Source organism: Aspergillus aculeatus, assembly GCF_001890905.1.
Source record: "Aspergillus aculeatus ATCC 16872 unplaced genomic scaffold ASPACscaffold_8, whole genome shotgun sequence".
NCBI lineage: Eukaryota > Fungi > Ascomycota > Eurotiomycetes > Eurotiales > Aspergillaceae > Aspergillus > Aspergillus aculeatus.
In genome coordinates, this window is record NW_017962983.1 from 1,266,331 (window position 1) to 1,288,301 (window position 21,971).

Genomic DNA, 21,971 nt, shown 5'->3' on the forward strand with positions numbered 1-21,971 from the left:
AGTCGGCGAATGCTTCCGGGGACTTGGGTAGAGTATCCTTCTTCTACAGGAATTGGACAAGCGCACCAAATGGTCAGCAAGGAGTTTCAGGCTTCGAAGATAGCTTTTTTGTAGAGAATATGCCTCTGTTGACCGTGAGCTAAGCTGGTTGCTCGATAGATTGTGTGGCGACGAGGGTATACACTACTGATACACGGCGGATTCCACAACTTCATAAAACAACGAGTTGTCCATCTAGTTCTAAGTTAGATCTACCTTTTTTGCCTAAGTTTCAGCAGTAGCGCACTAGTTAGATTGTTTGATCATCCAAAAATCCCCGCTCAATTTCCTGGCTTGAAAATTTCGAGAGACACGACGTTTGGAAGTGCTAGATCGCATACGACAGACTGGATTCGTAGGTGGGTACAACCGATGCCATACAATTTTGACAAACTCCGGAAGTATCATGAGAGCTCTGAGGAGCACTTGAGCAGAACACAATGAAAGGAACCGGTCTGGTGTCCTGATCCATGCGCCGTCGGGCTCTAGAAATCTCGAGGCTAACTCAAATGTCAACACTGCAGCAATCACCGTGGATCAGGGGACAACTTCCCGCTAATCCAGATATGGTAAAAGTCACTGCAGTCTCGACCGCCTGCCCGATCGGTCAGCTCCCCGCCAGCGCTGATCATTGATAAGCTATCTGAATGTAGTCATCGCATGTGGACTCTTTGCTTTATCTATTCTTGTTCGCCTGCCATTGATCTCGACTGGGGTCACATACACTTACTCTACTCGAGCACTCTTCCTACAAAAAGCATCTCACCCACTCATTATCCAATCTCTATCCGGAACCTCCAAACAAACCTCCCACAAACAAACCAGATACACCACCACCACCACCCCCCACAAACAGCGCCATACAATACACAACAAACCCACCATGTCCACGTCGACACCAACACCCCCTCCCTCCGAACCACAACCACACCCCCAAAACCAACAACAATCCTCCCAACCTCAAACCCAACAACAAGAAGAACCAGAATCCCTCCCCCCACACCTAAACCCAACCACCTACCCCCGCACAACGCACAACCCCACCCTAAACACACACATCACACTCACCTACGACCCGCTAGACGCCACCGCAGCCCTGAAGCTGGTCTCCTCCCCGCAAGCCGGCGCCAACGTTCTCTTCCTCGGCACCACGCGGGACACCTTCGGGGCGCGCGCGGTCGCGCAGCTCAGCTACACGGCGTACCCGCCGCTCGCGCTGAAGACGCTATCCCAAATCGCCGAGGCGGCGGTGCACGCCCACAACCTGCTAGGGGTGGCGATCGCGCACCGGCTGGGCGACGTGCCCATCGGGGAGAGCAGCATCGCCATCGCGGTGAGCGCGGGCCACCGCGGCGCGGCGTGGCGGGCCGGCGAGGAGGTGCTGGAGCGGTGCAAGGAGCGGGCGGAGATCTGGAAGCGGGAGGTGTTTGTTGATGGAGGTGGGGAGTGGCGCGAGAATCGGGAGAGGGATCGCGAGGGGGGGTTGGTGGGGTAGTTTCTTGAGATTTATCTGGGGGGAAGAGGAGGGGGGGGGGGGGAGGGGCGGAATTGCATAGCCGGGTTTGGAGGGTGGAAGTTCAAGGGCGTTGGAGGGGTGTATATACTTGAACTGGGTGCGGAGAGGAATGTCCATGTGTAACTCTAGATATTCATGGCGAGTTATTGAGCTGCGAGGCCGGCCACACGAACAACGAACATTTCAGTTTCTTCACATTTTACAGAGTAGGGTATTATATTGTACACATATTGGGCCCCCCCAAACCAAACAGCCACGAATCTAATCCTTTTTCAAAGGCTTGCCCTCGCGCTTCCAATCGTTAATGTGCTCCATAATAGTCCGCGTGGCGGACTCAGGCGTGTCCTGGCGTCCGATACACTCCACGAAGTCGTTATCCGGGTCTGCAGCAAAGGCACGAGAAAAGATTAGCCCAGGCCCTTTACTATCTTCCAATAAGAAAAACTCACCCATAAGGTAAAAGTAAATACTATGGTCGACCAAATAATCCTCTCCCGGCTTGATATCCCGGGGAGTACTGAAGTACACGCGATACTGCTTGCACACATTGCGCACCTGGTCGTACGTGCCCGTCAACCCGATGATGCCCGGGTGGAACTCCTTCAGATACTCGCGCAGCACCTCAGGCGTATCGCGGACGGGGTCACAGGTAATAAACACAGGCAAGAAGATCTTCTCGCCGCCCGTGGCCTCGTTGACCTTGTCGATGATCTCGGCCATCTTGTCCAGCTCGTCCGGGCAGATATCCGGGCAGTGGGTGAATCCAAAGTAGACCTAGCAAGCAAGCCACACAATCAGTGATTTTAATTCTGGTTGACTGCACACAGGGACTCCGGCGAACTCACAAAACTATACTTCCCCTTCAGATCCTCGGCGGTGAACTCCTTCCCATCCAGATCCTTCAGCGTAAAGGGCCCCCCAACCTTGGGCTTGCCCACCCCCTTGCTCATCTCCGCGATGCGCTTGCGCTCCAGCCGCTCCTTCTCCACCCGAAAATAAATGATCATGCCGCCGCCCGTCAGCACGAACAGCAGCGCCGACTTCCACGAGAACGGGCCCGTCGAGTTGCGCGCCTTCAGCTGGCCCATCGTCGGGGATTTCTTGAGGTGGGCCCGCGAGGTCGAGAAGGCGCGGTGGGCGATGGTGGTGGTGCCATTGTTCAATGTGCAGGCGGCGGCCGTTTGGGTGTTCACGGTCGTCCGTGCAAGGGTTCGAGTTCGAATTAAAGTGGTGGGCTCGAGCGAGAACGGGGAAGCGCGCGAGGCACGCGCCAGAATGCGGCTCGCCGGTCGAATTGAGGAAGCCATTATGTCGAATTTTATTCAATTGATGGGGATGGAGAAAAGGGCAAGAGAACGTGGCCTGACCTGACTGCGCGGAGGATTTTGTTTCTCGGACGGAGAACTTAACGGCGGTCGGTCGGCGCGGAGGTGTGCCCGGCCTGTGGTTTGGATGGCGCTCTAATCCGGCTGGCCCGCCGCCGGGGGTTTGGCTTGATCGAGTCCATTTACGGTTTAGTGCGGTTGATGGTACAGTGAATCTGGGAATATCACGTGAAACTATCTACAGAGTATAGAAAGTATATCGAACAACTTATGTTCGAGGACTTTGGCAACAACGGGCTGTCTTGGTTTACTTTCATCTTCTTCGACTTCCTCCTCCTCCTCCTCCTCCTCCTCCTCCTCCTCATCATATGTTTTGTCTTCCCCACTCACGTCCCACACAAACGTCCTGCTAACGCCGTGTCCAACACATCCACTTCTAAGCAGGGCTCTCATTACGCAAACACAGGCAATATGAAGGACACAGACAAGAAGACAAAGTAATCCGTTGACACAAACGCCACTGATTGCTTCGAGGCCAACCCGAAAGATGAAGCTGCCTCTGACATAGATACTGATATCATCGAAAAGCGCCTACAGTTGGTAGAAGTCCTTAAAGAGGTGTTCTCGATTTTCCGAGCCCGCATCCTGAATAGTGACTACGACCATCTTCTCTTCGAGATTTCTGACGATGATTATCCAACTTTCCCTGGAGAATCACTGCCTCAATATGACGGTACCCCTGGGCCCCCTGAAGTATTCTTCACCATCGGGTCTACTACCTTGTCCACGGACGAGATCATCGCCGCTAATCGCGAGCTGCCTGAACCCAACTGTGAGAGAACCCGCCAGCACAAGCTGTAATCCGACTTTCCGAGTGTGGTATCAACCCCCTCGGTTCACAGGCAGGGTTAATTTAAAAGTCGAAGTCCGTCTCACCTCCTGAATCCCTGTGTTGACATTCATTACAGTGTGATGTACCGCGCATGTAGTAGATCTGAGAAGGCCAGGGTCGGCGTTACACTTTGCCTATCTTTCACTGCAAACATGGAATCATGAACTTGGGTAGCATTACATTAATCAAACCGCGTGCTTTCCTCGCAAGCAAAGTCTGGATATCCATGAAGAGAATGTGTCCCATGCAAGCAATGCTCACCGGATCTCAGTTTCTTGGATCAAAAGGAGTATGCGGGTCGAATATGGCACATGGAATGTGATCGAAGGAGACATGCGAAAGCGGGGCAAGGAGGTATTGTCGTACGAGAAACAAAAAGGAAATGCATGACTGGAAGGACGTAACAAGAAACGCAAGACGGGCTTTGGGCCGAAGTTGGCCCTCAGGCGGTATGTACGGTCAAGCTTTCCATCTCACTGTACACTGCGGCTAGCCATACTGGCACGGCTAGGCGTGGTGCGCGGCTCCTCCTCTTCAATGACATCGCTTAGGCGAGTAGGATGGCGATGCCGGGGAGTCATTGATTCCCACCCAGAGCCGACGCCCCAGCCCGAGCCACTGTAGTCGACACTCTGGTTGTAGCCTCCATAGATAGACCCTGACGATGCAGGCAACGAGCTGGGAGGGTATCCTGATTCGTCTAGTGAGCCGTGCTCATAATCGTCGCTCCCTTCGGACATTGTCGGAGGATAAACAATCGGCCCTTGTGAATTGCGGCGATAGCTGGCCCCAAATTCGTCTTCGCCTGGTTCACTGCTGGCTACACTAGGACCATACGAGCGATCGTCATTTTCTGACGTTGGTCGAGCAGGGTAGCCGGGCTCTTGGTCGTAATAGTGCGCAGGATACTGCCTCTGAGTTTCTGCAGAAGAAGCCGGTGGCGGTCCTTCGACAAAAGGATCCGTGCCGGTGGGCGATGCAGCGGTCTCGCCATAGTATTGACCTTCGGTGTCCACCGTGCTCTTTGGCGCTCCTTCCCCACTAGTAGCTCCACCGGTTGCATAGGGGCTCTCGCGAGTTTGGGAACGAGCGGTCGATGCCTGACGATGCGAGGCCCCAGTGACCATGGGCACCACTTGCACTCCTCCTACCAACGTGGGCTCGCCGTTACGGAGGGAATTGGTCCTCTCGCGCTCCTCCTGCTCGCGCCGACCAAGTTCTTCCCAGGCGCGGCGAGCCTCTTCTTTCGAAATTTGCAACTCCCGACGCATCTCTTTGAGCAATTCTTCCGCGCGCGACTTGTCGCTTTCAGCCTTCTGTAGGGAGGCAAGAGCGTCCGCGCGGGCTTGCCGTTCAGTTCGGATCTGCCGCTCGAGCTCTGCTTGCAACTCCTTCGCCCTTTCTTGTTCCGTGCGAGTGTCGAAGAACCAGCGCTGAAACTTCCGCTCAGAGGATGCGCGCAACCGCTGCAGCTCTACAACGGCGTGAAACAAATTTGCACCAGCAGCAGAAAGGTCAGTGACTTGACGAGCCATCTGCTGATTAAGAGGATCTCGCTCGAGTGCTTCGTTGTTCTGTTCCAGCTTGCGGATCCAGTAGCCTGTCAATCCTTCCCAGTGAGATGACAGAGTCTCCCAACGCTCGAAGGCATGCGGGAACGGCACTCGGCGAGATTGCTGTTGCGGTTGAGATCCTGTGCTCGGTTGGTTAGACGCTGGGGCTTGACCTTGCGGTTTGGAAACCCCTGCAGAGCTCTGAGGCGGGATTTGAGACTGCTGAGCTGGATTGAATTGTCCTGCCGATGTCGTCGGCCTCGCATGACCATGTCCCGCACCGGTGCCTGTTGCCTGTGCGGGAGACAAAGGATCTGGCCGTCGAGCGTTGCTAGTCGACCGTTCTGGAATGGTGGTGGTGCGTAAATCTTGCGCCTCCGGCCCTGTGGGCGCCCTTTGCGTCGCTCGCCGTTGTGAGCCTCTGTCACCGGCAACGCCAGCAGCATAAGGCTGCGCTTGCCCTTGAGCCTTGCTTTGCTCCTGCTCCCGATCCCTAGCTTCCTGTTCTGCCTTCTTGCGAGCCTCGCGATCCCGGCGCTGTCTCATGATGTCCGTTGGAGTCCGCACACCACTTGGCGGGTGTGGATTGACAGGGACCGGGCCCTGGGCGGCTCGAGACGATCCATTCTGGGTGCGACCATTGGCGCTGAAGCCGGTTGTACCTGCTGCGTCAGACATGAGTGCATTCACTTCTTCCCAATCTGTTGTAAAGGGAAATGGTTTGCGAATCGCTTCTTCCAGCGTCCAAAGAATCGCAGATCCTGTGCGGGGGGAAACTCGTGTAGACCTACGAGGCCAGTGCGAGGTGTCCGCCCGTTCAAGATGATCTTCCGGTGCCGAGTCGGCCTCCTCGTCGTGATCTGTATGCGCTTCCGAAAGCGCAGGACGTAATGCAGCAATACCGTTACCGTGGTCCGAGATTGACTGCACCAAGACAGGAATTGTGTGCTCTACTTCGATAGGACGTCCGGACACATCGACCGATGGTGAGCGCTGAAAGTGACGAGACGTTCTCCGCAACGATCGAGTACTTCCAAAAGCACTCGAAGGTCGTAGTTCTGGGTCAAAGGTAGGTTCAGGTAAGGGTCGGGGAGCAGCCTGCTGCTGGCGTTGCGGTGAAAGAGTCGTCAACGTATGTGGATCGTGTACTTCGTAGGTCTCGTTAAACGTGCCGCGATAAGGATAAGACACTGCCGCAGTGGTATGTGAGCGAGGCGGATGCGGATGCGACGACAACGTGAGTGCTGGGACTCAAATTTCAATTCCCTTTCAATGGGGCTCCAGGAACAGGAGGCTTGCGATCGAAGGGTGGGCTTGGTAACGTGTCAGGGGAGCTGCACAACTTTTGGCAGCACGACTCCGCTTCTTGTCCAGCACACGCACGATACACCGGCCACTGAACAGGCAATGGTAGGTCAGTACGTAGGAGACAAGTGGAATGTGGGTATCTCGGTGGATTGAAACACGGGGGAGAACAGCAAAGAGGAAGGGGAGAACATTTCAGAGCGAGCCACGCGACTAAAATTGGCAGTGGCTGGTCGAATAAGAAGGGTCGAAGGGGACGTTGTGGAAAATGCGATGGCTGGGGGAATCGGAAGCTGCAGTTGCGCTCACCTGTTCCTGAGAAAGCGCCCTGCCAGACCGCAACGAGCACTACTTCAGAGGCCCGTGGCCGGCATGGAGCAGAGCGAGACAGCCCAATTGCCTCCTTACAAAAGGGGGAGAAGGGGAGCCCAAGCTATGAGGCGGTCTGGATCCAGGGAGTGTGAAAATTGAAGACAACAACAAAGTGGAAAGAAAAGAGAGATGAAAATTGAATTGGAAGAATTGGGAAGAATTGGAAGAATCGGGCAAGAGCTTTGCTTGGGAAAGAAGGGAAGGTGAAACGGGGGTTTTAGCCGGTACCAAAGACTGTACCAAAGAATAGGTAGGAACGTACCAAACAAAGTGTCGAGTAAATCTACCCGATCGCAAACCGATGGTTATGGATTCACCAACTCTGACTACCCTTGTCACCTCTTGACTGATGTTATACGGAATCGAGAATGGACAAGACAAGATGACGTTGGTTTTCTTCTGCACAGCGCAAGGACCAGATCAAAATCCCACACGCTGACACACACATCCAAACTTGTCTTCCTTGCCTTCCCACCGCCCCCCCCCAGCCTTTACAGGTTGCACACAGCTCAATTAAGGCCGACTGCGACTCGTCGGATAACCCACAATTTGACTACCCAAGGTGACTGATTCATGAGCTTGCCTGAGCGTACTTGGTTTTGAGTCCCGTTCCTTCTGCTGATCGCGGGTTGATCGCCTTTAGATCAGTGTTGGATCTCGACAATCTCCGTCAGATCTTTCCTCCTGCACATGAACCAAACAAACATCCCTCGTCATGGATCCAGTACCTCTTTTTACGTCGATGAGAGCCATTGCATCATCGCGACAAACCGTCCGGCAATTAAGTATATATAGAAACCCGCGCTAGCCAAGCTCTGTCCTTGCAATGGCCCAATCCAAGGCGGATGTGCTGGCGATTCCTGGCTGGGGATTCAGTCCCGACCCGTCATCATCAGGACGCCGCCTGTCAACTCCTTCTCTGCCCATTCTGTCAAGTCATGACTGTCTAGATAAGTTGATTTTATGTTGGCTGGAAACAGCCTCATCATGAAGTGTTGTTCAATCGCCAATAATGGCAACTTCACGCGAGCGAAAGCGATTTGTCGACATCCCAGCAGTTCCTGACCTTCGGGCTCTTGCTCAGCGACTCCACATCGGCTCCATCAGCGGAGCACAGACCTGGACTTGCTGATGTCGGTACCTTAGACTATTGACTAGTCCTCTTTCATGGTCGCACGAGAGGCCGTTGATCTATCCGGAGAAATTCGATCTGGACCTTTTGAGATCCATCACTACCTTGTCACGCTCGGATTTGGGTGCTACCAATAAGACTCAGCAGATGACACCCCTGGTCCATTTAGTTCGTCGTCCTAGGAAGCTTCAGTCACAGAGTTGGTCCCTGTGTTTGTTCTTACCGTTTGGGTCTCATTCGGTTCTTAGTAGACGTTCGGAAGTTGAAGGAACCAGCTACCTGGTCAGCTTACAACCATCTCCAAGCCTTTTGGGACAGACGAGTAAGATGCAAGGGCCTTTCGGCTCGGCTCCCAATTGACTTTGAGGAAAGCTTTTCCATCCGTCCCGGTTTCAGACCTATCGAACTGCCTTGCAGCCGGTCTCACACACAAAAGTGCTTTGCTCACATCGTCTCCTGTTCAATTTGCCACCCAATCTGGTGGGAGCGAGAAAGTAATTAATGGTCCAAAGAAAGGTGGGGAATTGGAGCGCCGCTTGTGTCAAGGCCGTCAACTAAGTGCAGCTCACAAGACGACCACGACCACAACTTAGTCTGATAACTCTTCACTGAGGTCTTGTCACCAAAGTGCGAATCTGGACGTCGGCAAGATGTGACAGCTGTGGTTTCCGAAACGTCGGGCAGAAAGGCCGCGTGAAGAAATCGTCAGAACTATATGCAAAATTCCTCGGGACAGCAATCCACATCAATAATTTCTATGCATCGGTCCATGAGTCCAGTGACATTCGAGGCGGCGATCTTATGCTAACCGTACTCTGTATGCCGACTATGGCCGCGCACCATGTCTCACGCAGGTCCCCTCAGAAGTAGATTTGCATCGAAGCATGCATAAGGTGAAATAAGACCATAGCCTGATATGCAGGTCCGGAATGCGGGCCTTACAATGCGTTGCGTATCCGACGGACGAGACTTGACCAGTAGGCAGGATCGGCATACGAGTATCTCGAACCTTTTGTTTTCTCTGTTCTGATGTCCTTAATATATCTGGGGCAATCTAACATCGAGACTGCTCTGAAAGGAACAGGCGGAACAAACATGAACCTGCTGCTATGTCTGTAACGATAACCCAGGACAAACCTGCGATCCTCTGAGACGGATCCAGGAGTGACTAAACGGGTATTGCGGTTGTCGATATATATTTTCGGGAAGACACCAGAAGATGCACTTGTGGGGTTGTTGCCACTACACGGCTTCCATTGCGCTTAAATCAAGCAACAAGGAACAACGGCAATGATTAAAGTCTAACATTTACGAATTGCATCTCGGACAAGTGCAGAATTTGTCATTGGAAAATCGGCTTCTACTCCCTTTCAATTGTCTGCAAGCGAGTGAAGATTCGCGACAGAATAGCGCTAGAACAGGGATAACATCCTGTCCAGCCTTTGTTCTGGACGGGGGGTGGCCAACAAGGACTCACAAGAAAAGCTCCCAGGCCAGCGGACCAGCCTGTCGGAGATTAAGAGGAAGAAGGATCAGGTTCTTCTTGGAACCAGACCACAATAGGGATGGCGCTGGAAGGCAGGCAGACAGATTTCGAAGCAGGTCTGACTTCAGCTCCTGGAACCCTCATGCAAGCCCCCGGTATCATGGCAACCCGGTATGATAATCTGGAATGCGGCGGACCCTGGTCTACAATTTTCTCCGAACACTATGGGTACCAAGAGCTTCGACGGGGTTTGGCAAACCACGGAGGTTTTATGACGAAAGACCCAGATTTCAAAACTTGATCCGATCCACTACAATCTGGCTATCAATGAACTGAATGAAGTAGTAGACCGGGCTTGACAAGGGATTTTGAGGGATGTTGGAAAGGGACGACTGTCTTCACGATCAAGGAGAAAAAAGGATCGACGGCAGGATCGACGTATCACTGCGGAACTAGGTTAGCGAGTGGCCTGTGTCCCAGCGTCTCGGATGGGCCTGATCTCTCACATTTGCCCATCCTCTACCTGCCCCTCAACCTTTGTACAGGGAAGACTTCTAGATCCTCTGTGCTTTGATGCGTCCTGTGGGTAGAGGCTTGCGATTTCTGTGTGTTCTCGTCGACTACCGTACCTGGAGTCCACAAACCTTGTAGCTACTTGTGGACTGACCTTGGCCTCGTTCGCACACAACCCAAAAAAAGTCTTTGGCAGTCTTTCGCAGTCCGTTTATTCAAGATCATCGCATCGAAACGCGCAGTGCAGGAAACCGACCTGGTGGTTGGCGCCCTCAAAACCCTGCCCTTAGGGATAGGAAGACCAACCGCGAAAGATGTTGAGATCCTTCCTCTTTCGAGGGTGCATGGGCAACAAGGAAGCTTAACGGGAATGACCCAAAACGAGTTATACTAGAGTAAGTCAATCCTAGAGTTCATAATGAGACCCCGCGTCAACTAAGTTGCGGATCGAGATTCCGAGCCTCCCTTGCTCCTGCGTCGAGGGGCGACCTGCCTTGCTGCACATCCTCATCCCTACCGAAGAACAGGAAGATGTAAGGTCTGATAGGTCATTGGTGTCTGTCCCCACAGACGTTAGAGCTTTTGTTTACACCTCTGAGCATTGGCATGCGTCGGAGCTCCCCCCGGCCTAGCCACCGTTGCAATGGTTGGATATGCCCTAGGTGGGCCAAGGCGACGTTGTTATTTTTGGCGAGATATGTATAAACATATTCTCCCCTTGGTCCTCGCCATTCTTGATTCAACTGTCTCAATATATTCCTTCGTTTAGTTGATGTCTCTCCTTTCAATTGTACTACGAATCCACCACGTCTCTGTCTTATGCCTCTGATGAGCTACTTGCATGCCTGAATGACCACGACCAATCTCTCGCTTGACCACAGAACCATAGCCCATGGCTAACGGATACTCTCGCATGCCCGGCGAAGTGAACGCCTCTTACAATAACCGCAAGATATCGCATACCACACTTTACCCCGAAGCCATCCCGGCCAAAAAGCGGGCTTCATCATTCTGCCCTGTCCGAGGCCCGGGGATCGTTGACGAGTCGAACCCAGATCCCTTTTATCTGGAGCACACTCTGGCAGAAGGTGGCCCCTGGGGCCCTGGGCGGCCGCACAGTCGCGATGTCAGACATAGTGACGAAGCCAGTCAGTACTTGATGCTTGGGTCTTTACACAACAACAAAGGCGGTCCTTTCGCAATCTCGTCGCGTGGAGATACCACGAGGTTCCGATCCAACGTCAACCGGTCCACTCTGTCGGTGGTTGAGTTGGAGCATCAATTGAGCCTCCGCGAAATCACTGCCAACCAGCCCTGGGGAGGAAAGTTTCCAAGCTACGATCAATCGTCTTTTAGCTCCGTGCAAACCGACGCGACGCCGGATTTGACACCCAGCAGTTCATTCTCTTCCAACTATTCCGCCCTCACGAACCGGGAAACCATCACTTCGGGGTCAGAATATCAGGCTTTGCTCAACCATCAAGCCCCGCCCAGTCCTAGGCGCCAAGTATATCCGGCTTCATCTACACCTACCAACCTATCTCAGACAACGTTGACAACGGAGCCTTCAACACCGACGCGGTCGTTGAAGACGCTCGCCGGGCCATCCAACGCATCCACAGACACTCTGGTCATGCAGAGAGTAAGTAGTCACGATCCCGCATCAACCCGTGGGAAGCCATTGCCGTCACTGCCCAACGGCGTCCGCAATCGAAACAGCAAGCCCGGTAAGAAAGGGCCACCGCCAGCTCTTCGTCCTCCAATCGCCCCGTCCATGATATCTCCACCTTGCTGGTACAACCCAGTGACCAAAGAGCCTCACGTATCGCACTTCGACCAGGCTATGTTTATTTCTGGGAATGACCGTCCGAGCCCGGTGCCGAGCCCGGGCCCAGCGTCACCATCTGTTGAGCGCCACCCGATGGCTAAGCGGCCAGCAACCTCACCGGCGGGGATGATCTGCCAGCACGAACAGTCGGTTTGGGAGTCCGACTCGGATAGCGAGTCAGTTGATCCGAGGTCCTTGTCCCGCAAGCCCATGGACACTTTGAAGAAGGTCCGAAGCCGAGTACATCTTCGCGTCGCCAAGTCGGCCCCAAAGCTCAACAATACTCAGGGTCAAAGTCCACACGCACAGGGATTGGAAAGATTCCCTTCCACGCCCGATCCACCTCCGGAGCTGCTATGCCCGTCGCCTATGCGAGATCTCATTCGGTCTCGGTCCAAAGACATTCTTCGGCCCACCGCGCAGCAGACCCTGAGACTAGTCGCCCCATCTACGACCTCACTCGTTCAACCGCGATCGCGACGCAATAGCAACGGGGCCGTGAACATTGACATGGACCGCACGACGGCCGCTGCCATGCAAGCGAAGTCGCGACGGCGGCAACGATCGGACTCATCGCCCAAGGTTCTGACTGAGGCTGAAAAGCTGTGTACTCTCTGCCGGGAGGACCGATCTGACCGAGCGATTCACCAAAGTCTCACCCTCGCGCGGCCCCCGCTCTATAAACGGGTGTGGGAGTCGTTGCGCGTCCTGGGCTGTCATGGCGATCTTCCTCCCCCGCGACCCCGCCGACCCATGTGATCTTCTTTGATGCCCTTGATTTTGTGCGCGGACAAGTTCGGATTGGCGCCGAACCAGCTTCTCGAAAACGCATTCACGACCAGTAGTCGCGACGACTTTTCACGTTCCCTTTTTCTTGATCCAACTTTAATGTCTTATGATGCTACCTGATGAGCCTCAGATGAACAGTCTGGGCGGTTTATGACTGGATGCTTCTCCATGTCACCCCATGATATAGCGAGACGCATGCGCTGAGTATGGAAACATGACTCAGCCGTCTAATGATGCAATGAACATCATCACAATTGATGCGGCAACGAACAGGCGTGAGGGGCCAGCGTGGCCCTCAATTCTTGTCTCTGCTTACAGCTTTCTGCTACTTACAGCTTTGCTTACGGTCTGTCATATACACACCCTGCCGGTCTTTTCCACCAAGTTGAACCTTGGACGTTTCCTTTCGTATCTTTCCAAGTTCTCTCATCCACATTCACTCAACATTTCTCTCATGGTGTCTCTACGCCCATCACTCCTTGACTCCGACCTGACCACGGTCATCCCCCAATTTCCTAGTGTCCCAGTGTCCTGTCCATAGAAGCCAGTAATTGAAGGCCATATTTTCGCCTTGTCAAGCATGCATGCCTTCCATTGCCATACTCGTGTAAATCAAAACAAACAAGCCCGGTGGGGCTGGCTTACATACCTGAATTGAATTTTTCCTTGTCTGGAATGTGTGGGGTAATTCCGTCCATGATTTTTTCTTCTTCACTCGGCAAGTGCGAGTGTAACGATGGCGAATCTGGGAATTTCAGGATCCAACGCCGGGGTGGAGGGTGTAGTCTGGACCAAGGCAAGATCCCTGGTGGTCGTTTTCTGGGGGGTAGGAGTTTATCGCAGGGATAACCCTTGTGGAGAGATTGCGAAATTTGTCAAATCGGACTCACTGGTCCAAGTGTTGTAGTGTGATGGACGAGGTAAGAGCCCCTTTACATGTAGTTTGTAGCAGCGAGTTTGGGGCCAGATGGAGTCGTAGTCTGATGTCTGGTCTAGTCTAGCTAGTCTGGTATATCTTATTGAGTGTTCAGTGATTCACCCACTTGAGCTGCCCACTTCCATCCCTGCGTATGCGGTTCTGCATCGCGAGACATAATTCATGTCCCTTAGATCGCGGACACTGGCTGAGCCTCCAGGTTATCTTCCAGCATCTGGGATGACTGTACGGTGAGCAGACACTACCACCTCCACCACCAATCCACCAACCGTGCAGCACAGCACAGCCCTTGTCTCCCTGTCTGGCTCCTCCCGTCGACGGGATGTCTCAAGGGCCGCCGCAGTGCCGTTCTGCATGTCTCATGCAAGTGACTGACTTGGTTCTGCAGCGGATGCAGCGCTTGAGACGAGGTCTTTGGCAAGCTGGGATAGGGCCCTTGGCAGGTAGGCCTCCCGCTCGTAACCCGTCCGTACGATACGGTAGGTAGGGTAGGGTAGGGTATATCCGCGCCTGTGGCTGCCCCTTCGTCTCCCCTCGCCTCCCCATCCCAACAACCAGCCCCAAGCAGGAAGCAAAGCGCAGCCCCCCACCCTCCCCAGGCAAGAAAATCGAAACCAACCATCCCCCCCCAAAAATCAACCCGACAACTCCTTCAACTCCAACGCATCCATATTCTCCTCCCACAGCGCCACCTGGACCCGCCGCTCCCACCCGGAAATCACCTCCTCCGCCTTGCGGGCCAATTTCGTCTCCGGCAGGTCCGGCTGGGCCCCAGTCCCGGACGTAAAGTCACCCCCCTGACCTGGAAGCTCATCCGCAGAAACCACCCCCTCAAACACCTTCCGAATGTCCAACTCCCGGACCGCCCGACGATACAGCCCCAGCAGTTCGGCGCGTTTCTTCTCGCGGGGCGTTTCCTCCGCTGTTGCTTCAGTGGTAGTCGTGGCCGAAGCCGTAGCCGTAACCGTAGCACCTCCACCACCACCACCACCCACACCCACACCCTCGCCAGCCGGGAAATCCTCAAACCCAATCACCGTCGCAGCGACACCTTTATCTTTAGCCACCGGTGGACCCTGCCTGCCCATGGCGCTACCGGGACTGGAAGTAGCACTGCCACCGGGTTTGCGGACCCCCTTCCGCGTCGGCTGCTCCAGCCCGCGGATCGCCCCCTCCAAGATCCCCAGGATCGTGCCCACGCGCATGCCGAGCTGGGCGCCGATGGGGAAGCCCGCGTCGAAGCCGGATTGCACTTGAGTGGATTTGGAGGCGGCGAGGCCGTCGCGGTAGCCGGCGGTGACGTGTTGGCGGCGGAGGGAGGGGAGGTCGGAGGGTTCGTTTGCGGGAGCGGGAGTGTGGTGGTGGTGGTTGTGGTCGGGGGCGTCGTGGGGTGGGGAGGAGCCGAAGATGTCGTCTAGAGTGTTTTCCATTTTTGTGTCGTTGTGGAGGGTGTTGGGGGTGAGGTGTATGTGTATGTGTATGTAGGTAGTGTAGATGGTGAGGGGGGAGTTCGGGATTGGGAAAAAAAGTTCGAGCGGGGAAAATGTTATACGGAGACATAAAATGATGACGAGTGGAGTCGCTTCGGGGTTAGTGGCGTTAAGGCCTTCCGTAGTTAAGGTTGGGTGGTCGGATCTGATATGATTTGATTGTATTGTATTGTATACTCATACTTTTCGATTGTATGTGACTATATCCTGAGTGGCAACGGAGAATTGAGAATAGATCTTGTTAAGTTTAGGATACAGGTAGTATCTATCTCCAGCTACTCGAGTCGGTTGAGTTCACTAGTATGTCTTCCAGGACAGCGACAGCTACTATAGGCCCAAACTCGCCGAACCCTCACCCTCCATCCTCCCCCGGAACAACAAAGTCATACGGTGTTTCGGAGCGCATTACTCTCCGTTCACCTTTCTTCACCAGAATAAAGAAGAATAAGTAGTGGCGCATCACCAAAACCCTTTCCAAAAAACCACTCTACCTTCTGGTATGGTAGTCCATACCCAAGTCAAGCAAAATGCCCCGCCTCCGCCTCCTCTACCTCCTCACGCCCCCCGCCCTCCTCACCTACACCATCCACCGCACCCTCACCCGCCTCGAAACCAAATACCCCCCCGTCCCCGCCGACCAAGGCAGCACCCGCGCCCTCACCACCCCAGCCAACCCATCCACCCAACGCTGCGCCGAAATCGACATCTACCAGGCCCGCGTACCCGTCCGCGCATTGCTGCGCGCGGAGGCCGCTCTCACCGGCACCACCAACCCCAAAACCATCACCGAGAATAACACCGATAATCCCGCCACACCACCAGAAGTCTCGCAAGCCACGCTCCAAAAAGCATGGGCTCACCTTTTCCTCACCAGCCCCATCCTCCAAACCGAAGCCAAGCTCATCGGCCTCCTCACCACAGGGCGATTCCACCCGGGGGATGTGGGGTTGTCGGCTGGGGGGTTTGCGCCTTTACCGTCGGACACCGTCACCGACAATGACCTCAAGAATCCAGAAAACCAACCCCAGCACAAACGCCAACTCATCAACGGCGGCTTCACCGTCGAACGGGCCCCCGAAATCCCGGGGGGATTGCTGGCCAGCTGGCGCATCCCAGCCGAGGCACGGGCGTTCTTTGAGCGCCTCGCGCAATGGGGGTATCCGTGTCGGTTGATGAGTGGCGGGCGACATGAGTGGGGGGTTTCGGAGGTGTATTTCTGCAAATCAGAGGAGGGAGAGGGAAAGGCAGGGGCAGGGGCAGGGGAATGGGTGGTGGATGTGCGGTTCGGGTCGGCGCACGATTATGAGATTGTGGAGGCGGAAGGCAACGCACAAAAGGTGGTGCCGCGGTGGGTGGGCAGGTTGCATCGCGGGTTTGCGAGGCTGTTGGTGGAGGATGCTGTTCGACGGTTGAGGGATTGCTAGGTGTATTGATGGGGTGGATAGCTTGTGTTGCTTTACTCGGGGATCCGAAAGACCATGAGTGACGCTTGCCCAGGAGTTCATTATTAGTATGGAGAGCATGCCACTATTGACACGGCTCCTTATTGACAGGATACCATGCTCAGAGTCTGGTACAATGAGAGATTATATTATCACAGAAAGGGTAAAAAATCACAGAAGCAAAGAGAGAACTACCTCAGTAGTGCGAGCACCAAGTGTACACTGCACTGCACTACTCAACACAACACAACACAACACAACACACCCCAGAGGTGCCTGTACTGTAGTCTAACAATCCTCTCCATGCGCTACCACCCCCCACCCCCTCCACCCCGTATACTTCACGCACACCTCCCATCCGCTCCGGATCACCTGTACATCCTTCGAGTCGGTCTCGCACCCCGCCCTATACAGACACAGATCGTATGGGCTGCTCGTGCTGGGGCTCTTCCACGAGAACGTGTCCACGGTGCTCGCGTTCAGCCCCGCGTCCAGCGCGGCGCACCCGTCCGTCGCCGCCACGCCCTGCCGGTGCCAGAGCGAGAGGTCGAACGAGGTCGTGTTGGGGTCGCAGCCTGGGCTGAAGAGGCGGAGGTCCCACTATGTGTATACATTAGTGTGTGGGTGTATTTTGGGTTGAGGTGGGTGGGTGCATTGGGGATGTGTGGGGGGACTGTGACAATGTAGTGTGCAGGGTTGTGTATAGGCAATTTAGTGTGCATGGTTTGGTTCATGGCGTGGACAGATTGAAGGGTGAGGAAGCTAAGGCAGACGCACATTTCTAGGCCGGAGGATATCCCGGGCATCGATCTTGGAATACGTCGACGAGGGGATAGCGAGACTCGAGGACAGCAGACTGAGAACCGTTGCCGTCAATGTAAGAGTGGATGTGATGTGCATTTTGAATTATGTAGAAATGACAGATGCAGGATTGTGCTAGACAGATGCAGCGTCCTCACAGATGCGAATCGCCAGAAGATGCAGGTTTTCACAAGTGAGGAGTCGGGTGATCGTCAGGGTCCCATCTTATAAATAACAGGCAATCCACCTGCCCACCTCAATTTCAGGTCTGCGGAGAAGGCCCACTAATGCAGGTCTCCGACCATACACTGCGAATCACAGCCTGTTTCACCTCCCCAACCCTGGTACCCTGGACGGAGTCACCGACAACTCAACCCTTATTCTATTAATACATATCTCATCTCCTAGCTACACACCAGACACCTCTACTGCCGCCCCGGCCCTAATCGCCATGCCCGCAGAGGCAACCCCTGCAACTTCAGCACCGCCGGCTTGATGAAGAACACGAACGTCACCACCCCGATCACCACGCACAGAATATTCGTCGTGTAGTAGCCGTCATGGATCACGTTGCAGGTGCCACCCCCGTGCACACACCGGTTGCGGTCGGGCTCCAGCGCACAAGAAAAGGCCTGTGTGACCAGCTCGCCCTTGAGAGCCTCGGCGCTCGGTGGCACCGTCGGCGGCACACAGGTCGCCTCCGTGAACATGTCCACCAGCTTGAGGATGAAGTACCGCGGGAATGTACCGCCCAGATTTGACACCCTGCCCGAAAATTAGCTTGGAAACCACCACCAAAGATGAAAAAAAAACTTACGTGGCCAACATCGTCATGTAGGTGCCCCCGATACTCGGGTCGGCGATGCGCGCATGGAAGGCCGATACCGCCACAAACATGACCGTGTTCATGAACGTCGAGAAGATGTGCTCGCCGATCACCGTCAACAGATACCAGAACGGCACGGCGTCGCCCGCCGGGAAGATCATCACCGTCACCTGCGCCAGCACGGCCGCTGCCAGCCGGCCCATAAACGCCCAGCACCACAGGCGCATTGGCGTGTACTCGGTCGACCACTTGCCCGCATAGTAGCCCAGCCCGATCTCGAAAGGAAAGTCGATCAGCACGACCAGCGCCATGTTGTCCTGGCCGAAGCCCTTGTCCAGCAGCTTCAAGCTGGTCACGCCGTCGTTGGCCTGGAAGCCGATCTTGGCGATCAGATGCACCAAGATGATCGTGTGGATGTTCTTGAGCTTCAGCACGCTCCACATGCTCCGATAGACATCGCTGATGCTGTCGCGCTCGTGCGTCCGGTCCTCCTTCTTCATCAGTGCCAGCAGAGTGGTCACCACGATGTAGGCCCACCCCCAGAAGACCAGGTACGAGCCCAGCGACAGCAAACCCCCGGAGGCCGGAGCGCTGCGGAACCACCGGTTGGCAAAGTCTTCGGAGTTGAAGGCCAGGAACACCGTGTACGACAGAAAGTGGCCCGCGGTCAGGCCGACCGTCTGCGCCGTCGACGCGTAGGAGATGTTGGGCGGCGACATGAGCGTGATGGCCCAGCCGTCCACGGCGATGTCCTGCGTGGCGCAGAAGAACACCAGCAGGAACCACCAGTAGGTGAACTTCCACACGCCCGCGCCGCCGTTGGCGCCCGCCGCCTCCATCATCTCGTCGATGCGCCCGCCCAGGTAGATCATGGCCAGCCCCGCGATGACCTGCACCGGTGTGATCCAGCTCTTCCGCCGCCCAAAACGGCGGCTCCAGATTGCATCCACGATCGGACTCCACAGGAGTTTGAGCGAGTAGGGGTAGGAGGCGAGCGAGAAGATGCCGATCTGGCCGTACGAGAGGTAGGGCTTCAGCAGGAAGGGCACCGACCCCGTAGCCAGGCCCATGGGGATTCCCTGGAGGAAGTAGAGCACACACAGCAGCATGAAGTTTCGCCGATCGCTCGCGGGAAGGTTGGCAAACGAGGTGGTCGTCATGGCGGGGGTTTGCGGGGTCATGGGGGGATCGTGGTCGAGGCTGAAGCTGGGACGCGCCATGAGACGGTTGGCCCGGCTCGCAGAAGACTCAATGGAGGTTTCCCTCTTGCGCATCTCGATGGAGGAATCCATGCTCTCGCTCGCGTAGCCGTTCTGGCCCGTCGAGATGGTCAGCGATGGCTTCGAGCGACGTTTGGTGACCGTGCGGCCTTTACGCTTCATCTGGGCACGGCCACGGCGGGAGTCGAGTTGGGAAAGGAGAGGGTCGGCGTGAGTTTCGTGAGAGTCCGTGTCTGACTCGTCGTGGTCGGAGGAGAGAAAAGCGGGATCCCCGGGATGATGATCGGAGGAGGAGTGGTCTGTGTAACGAGGGTCTAGTTTATTATTAAAAGGTCCACGGTTGGCGGTTTTGCATGCTAGATTGCGAAGTTCCACCTCTGAGGAAAGCGGCGGTCGATCCGAACGAAATGGAAAGGAAGGGTCCGCAGGAGGGACATGAAGGGAAGGTCTAAGGGAAGGAGAAGCAGAAGGAGAAGATAAAGGAGGGACTGGAACTGGGTCGCCGGCGTTGGAATGATGCATCCATTCGACGTAGTGGAGCTGGGAAGGAGAGAGAAGCGTGCGGTGCGGTGCAAGTCCCCGATTTCTTGGAGGCAAAGGCAAAGGCAAGCTGGCCTCAGTGGGAATTCCCCTTGTTTGGGCTTGGCTGGGTTTGAAGTGGATTGGGCGGGCCGATGATTGGGTGGGGAGGGGAGAGACTTTTGCTTGACGAAGGATTCACGTCAAAATTGATTGATTGATGCTGAGTGATCGGCTCTAGTGATGCAGATGCAGATAACAAGCTATTGGGGGGGGCGGAGGATGACTAGTGGGAGTGCCAACAAGATAATATATCAGTTTCTTTGGTGTAGTCCACGTACAACGGTCTACATACGTATCTGGCCACGTCTCCCGCAGAACAATCAACGTTTATTAAACCCTTCTTTGGGTTATTTATTGAATATTCCATCGAAATTCAAGCCCGCGGCTGGTCCAGCGACCCAATCCGGTGGATCTGCCGATAACAAATCTTCACGTGACATTTTACTCCAGTTCAGTTCCTGTCAACAAACACTGCATACACCCATCACTAACTGCATCATCATCACCACCACCACCTATCCTCAAACAACAACCCCGAACAAAACCCCCCTTCACCAAAATGTCCACCCCCTCTCTAAACACAGAAGAAGAAACCGAATCCCTCGATTCCGAAATCTCCACCATCCGCGCCGAACGTCCGTCCCCCTCCCCTTCCCTTCCATAAGAACCCCCCACTAATACTGCCTTCACCGACCAACAGTGCAGGCTCTCCACCACCGCCGCCGCATCCTAACAAACAGCCTCCTCACCTCGCGCCCCCTCCAACGCCTCGCCAAATCCCAATCCCAATCCCCATCCCAAACAACAGCAACCGCCACAAGATCCTCTCAAAAATGGACCGACCTCTCCCCGCTCCTCCACACCTCCGCCCTCCATGCCGACCTCAACCACCACCGCATCGCCTTCTCCACGACCGCCTTCCCCTTCACCGATCCCTCGCCCGTCCCTTCGGAGGCCAAGAGTCTGATTGGGCTGCGGATTGACATCTGCGCCCGGGACGGGTCGTACGTCAAGCCGTATTATATTCTGTTGCGGAAGGGGGTGTTGCACCAGTCCACGGAAAGCGATGCGGAGGAGAGGACGGGTAAGGGTGGGAGGGGGGAGAGGGTGGTGTACGTGCATCGGCATACGGTTCCCCCGGTGGTGGATCTGGGGGCGTTGGAGCGGATTTATTTGCCGCGAGCTAAGGGGGATGCAGTCCTGGGAGAAGAGGGGGAGGGGGGAGGTGGGGAGCAGCTCAAGCCGTGGAAGCGCAGCCCCAAGAAGCAGAATCTCAAGGGGTTTCTGCGCGAGGTGCGGCGGCAGCTGGTCGTGTGGCATGTCCGTTGTGATGGGGTCCGGTATCTGCGGGAGCGGTTGGGAGTCGTCAAACGGGGCGAGGGCCAAGACGCGGACGAGGAGAACGGGGTCTGGGAGAGGGACGTGCTGGCGGAAGAACCGAATCAAGAATCCAAGATCGCGAAGAATGATCTGGGGATCGTCGCGTTGGGGGCCACCGCGTTGGAGGCGGTCTATGTGCGCGTCGAGTGGGACGACGGCCGGGTCGGACGGTTCAAGATCTCCAATGCGGGGGTGGTGGAGCGGGCGGTCGTGATGGGGGACACGGGGAGGGATAAGTTGACGGAGGCGGTCATGACGGGGGGCAATGGGAGGTTGGAGACGTTGCTCGATCGGTTGAGGAAACACGCGTCTGAGTCGAGGGAGCTTGCCGCTGCCTCACTTGAGGATAGTGCGTCGCAGACGGCGTCGGAGGCGTGACGCTGATCGCTTCTTCTTCGTCTTTTGCTTTTTTTTCTTTTAAAATGTGGTGCCTCTTAGCGAGTCCTTTTCTTATACCTACACACGTTCAGGCTTTATCGTATCTAGATCAATTGGTATCTATTATTCTGTCACAAACCAAGCAAACAAGTGCCTGTGAATCTA

General features: G+C 55.2%; 9 protein-coding genes across 9 annotated transcripts; 4 read left to right on the forward strand and 5 right to left on the reverse strand.

The window, feature by feature from the left end:
- Positions 1-708: 708 nt before the first annotated feature.
- On the forward strand, positions 709-1,555 carry ASPACDRAFT_119866 (molybdopterin synthase catalytic subunit). The gene has a single exon (XM_020196287.1). It carries the CDS (start codon positions 923-925, stop codon positions 1,532-1,534), a length of 612 nt encoding a protein of 203 aa, XP_020056295.1. The 5' UTR covers positions 709-922; the 3' UTR covers positions 1,535-1,555.
- A 173-nt stretch (positions 1,556-1,728) lies between these two features.
- Positions 1,729-2,890, reverse strand: ASPACDRAFT_78879 (SCO family protein). The gene is made up of 3 exons (XM_020205284.1): positions 2,401-2,890; positions 2,005-2,329; positions 1,729-1,938 (listed from the first exon to the last, which is right to left on the reverse strand). Exons 1-3 carry the CDS (start codon positions 2,860-2,862, stop codon positions 1,817-1,819), a joined length of 909 nt encoding a protein of 302 aa, XP_020056296.1. The 5' UTR covers positions 2,863-2,890; the 3' UTR covers positions 1,729-1,816.
- Positions 2,891-4,245: 1,355 nt separating this feature from the next.
- ASPACDRAFT_52490 (uncharacterized protein) lies at positions 4,246-7,755 on the reverse strand (the record flags this gene model as incomplete). Its single annotated transcript, XM_020202624.1, has 2 exons — positions 4,246-6,569; positions 7,731-7,755. 2 exons carry the CDS (start codon positions 7,753-7,755, stop codon positions 4,246-4,248), a joined length of 2,349 nt encoding a protein of 782 aa, XP_020056297.1.
- A 3,270-nt stretch (positions 7,756-11,025) lies between these two features.
- On the forward strand, positions 11,026-12,720 carry ASPACDRAFT_43596 (uncharacterized protein; the record flags this gene model as incomplete). Its single annotated transcript, XM_020201290.1, has 1 exon — positions 11,026-12,720. One exon carries the CDS (start codon positions 11,026-11,028, stop codon positions 12,718-12,720), a length of 1,695 nt encoding a protein of 564 aa, XP_020056298.1.
- Positions 12,721-14,322: 1,602 nt separating this feature from the next.
- Positions 14,323-15,117, reverse strand: ASPACDRAFT_60772 (Yae1 family protein; the record flags this gene model as incomplete). Its single annotated transcript, XM_020203595.1, has 1 exon — positions 14,323-15,117. The coding sequence occupies one exon, from the start codon at positions 15,115-15,117 to the stop codon at positions 14,323-14,325; it is 795 nt and encodes a 264-aa protein (XP_020056299.1).
- A 587-nt stretch (positions 15,118-15,704) lies between these two features.
- On the forward strand, positions 15,705-16,601 carry ASPACDRAFT_43598 (uncharacterized protein; the record flags this gene model as incomplete). The annotated part of the gene is made up of 1 exon (XM_020201291.1): positions 15,705-16,601. One exon carries the CDS (start codon positions 15,705-15,707, stop codon positions 16,599-16,601), a length of 897 nt encoding a protein of 298 aa, XP_020056300.1.
- Positions 16,602-16,907: 306 nt separating this feature from the next.
- Positions 16,908-17,519, reverse strand: ASPACDRAFT_43599 (uncharacterized protein; the record flags this gene model as incomplete). Its single annotated transcript, XM_020201292.1, has 2 exons — positions 16,908-17,219; positions 17,397-17,519. 2 exons carry the CDS (start codon positions 17,517-17,519, stop codon positions 16,908-16,910), a joined length of 435 nt encoding a protein of 144 aa, XP_020056301.1.
- A 326-nt stretch (positions 17,520-17,845) lies between these two features.
- ASPACDRAFT_60774 (SD08430p) lies at positions 17,846-19,628 on the reverse strand (the record flags this gene model as incomplete). Its single annotated transcript, XM_020203596.1, has 2 exons — positions 17,846-18,185; positions 18,238-19,628. 2 exons carry the CDS (start codon positions 19,626-19,628, stop codon positions 17,846-17,848), a joined length of 1,731 nt encoding a protein of 576 aa, XP_020056302.1.
- An 800-nt stretch (positions 19,629-20,428) lies between these two features.
- ASPACDRAFT_1888597 (uncharacterized protein) lies at positions 20,429-21,930 on the forward strand. Its single transcript, XM_020198490.1, has 2 exons — positions 20,429-20,683; positions 20,749-21,930. Exons 1-2 carry the CDS (start codon positions 20,608-20,610, stop codon positions 21,804-21,806), a joined length of 1,134 nt encoding a protein of 377 aa, XP_020056303.1. The 5' UTR covers positions 20,429-20,607; the 3' UTR covers positions 21,807-21,930.
- The last annotated feature ends 41 nt before the right edge of the window (positions 21,931-21,971 follow it).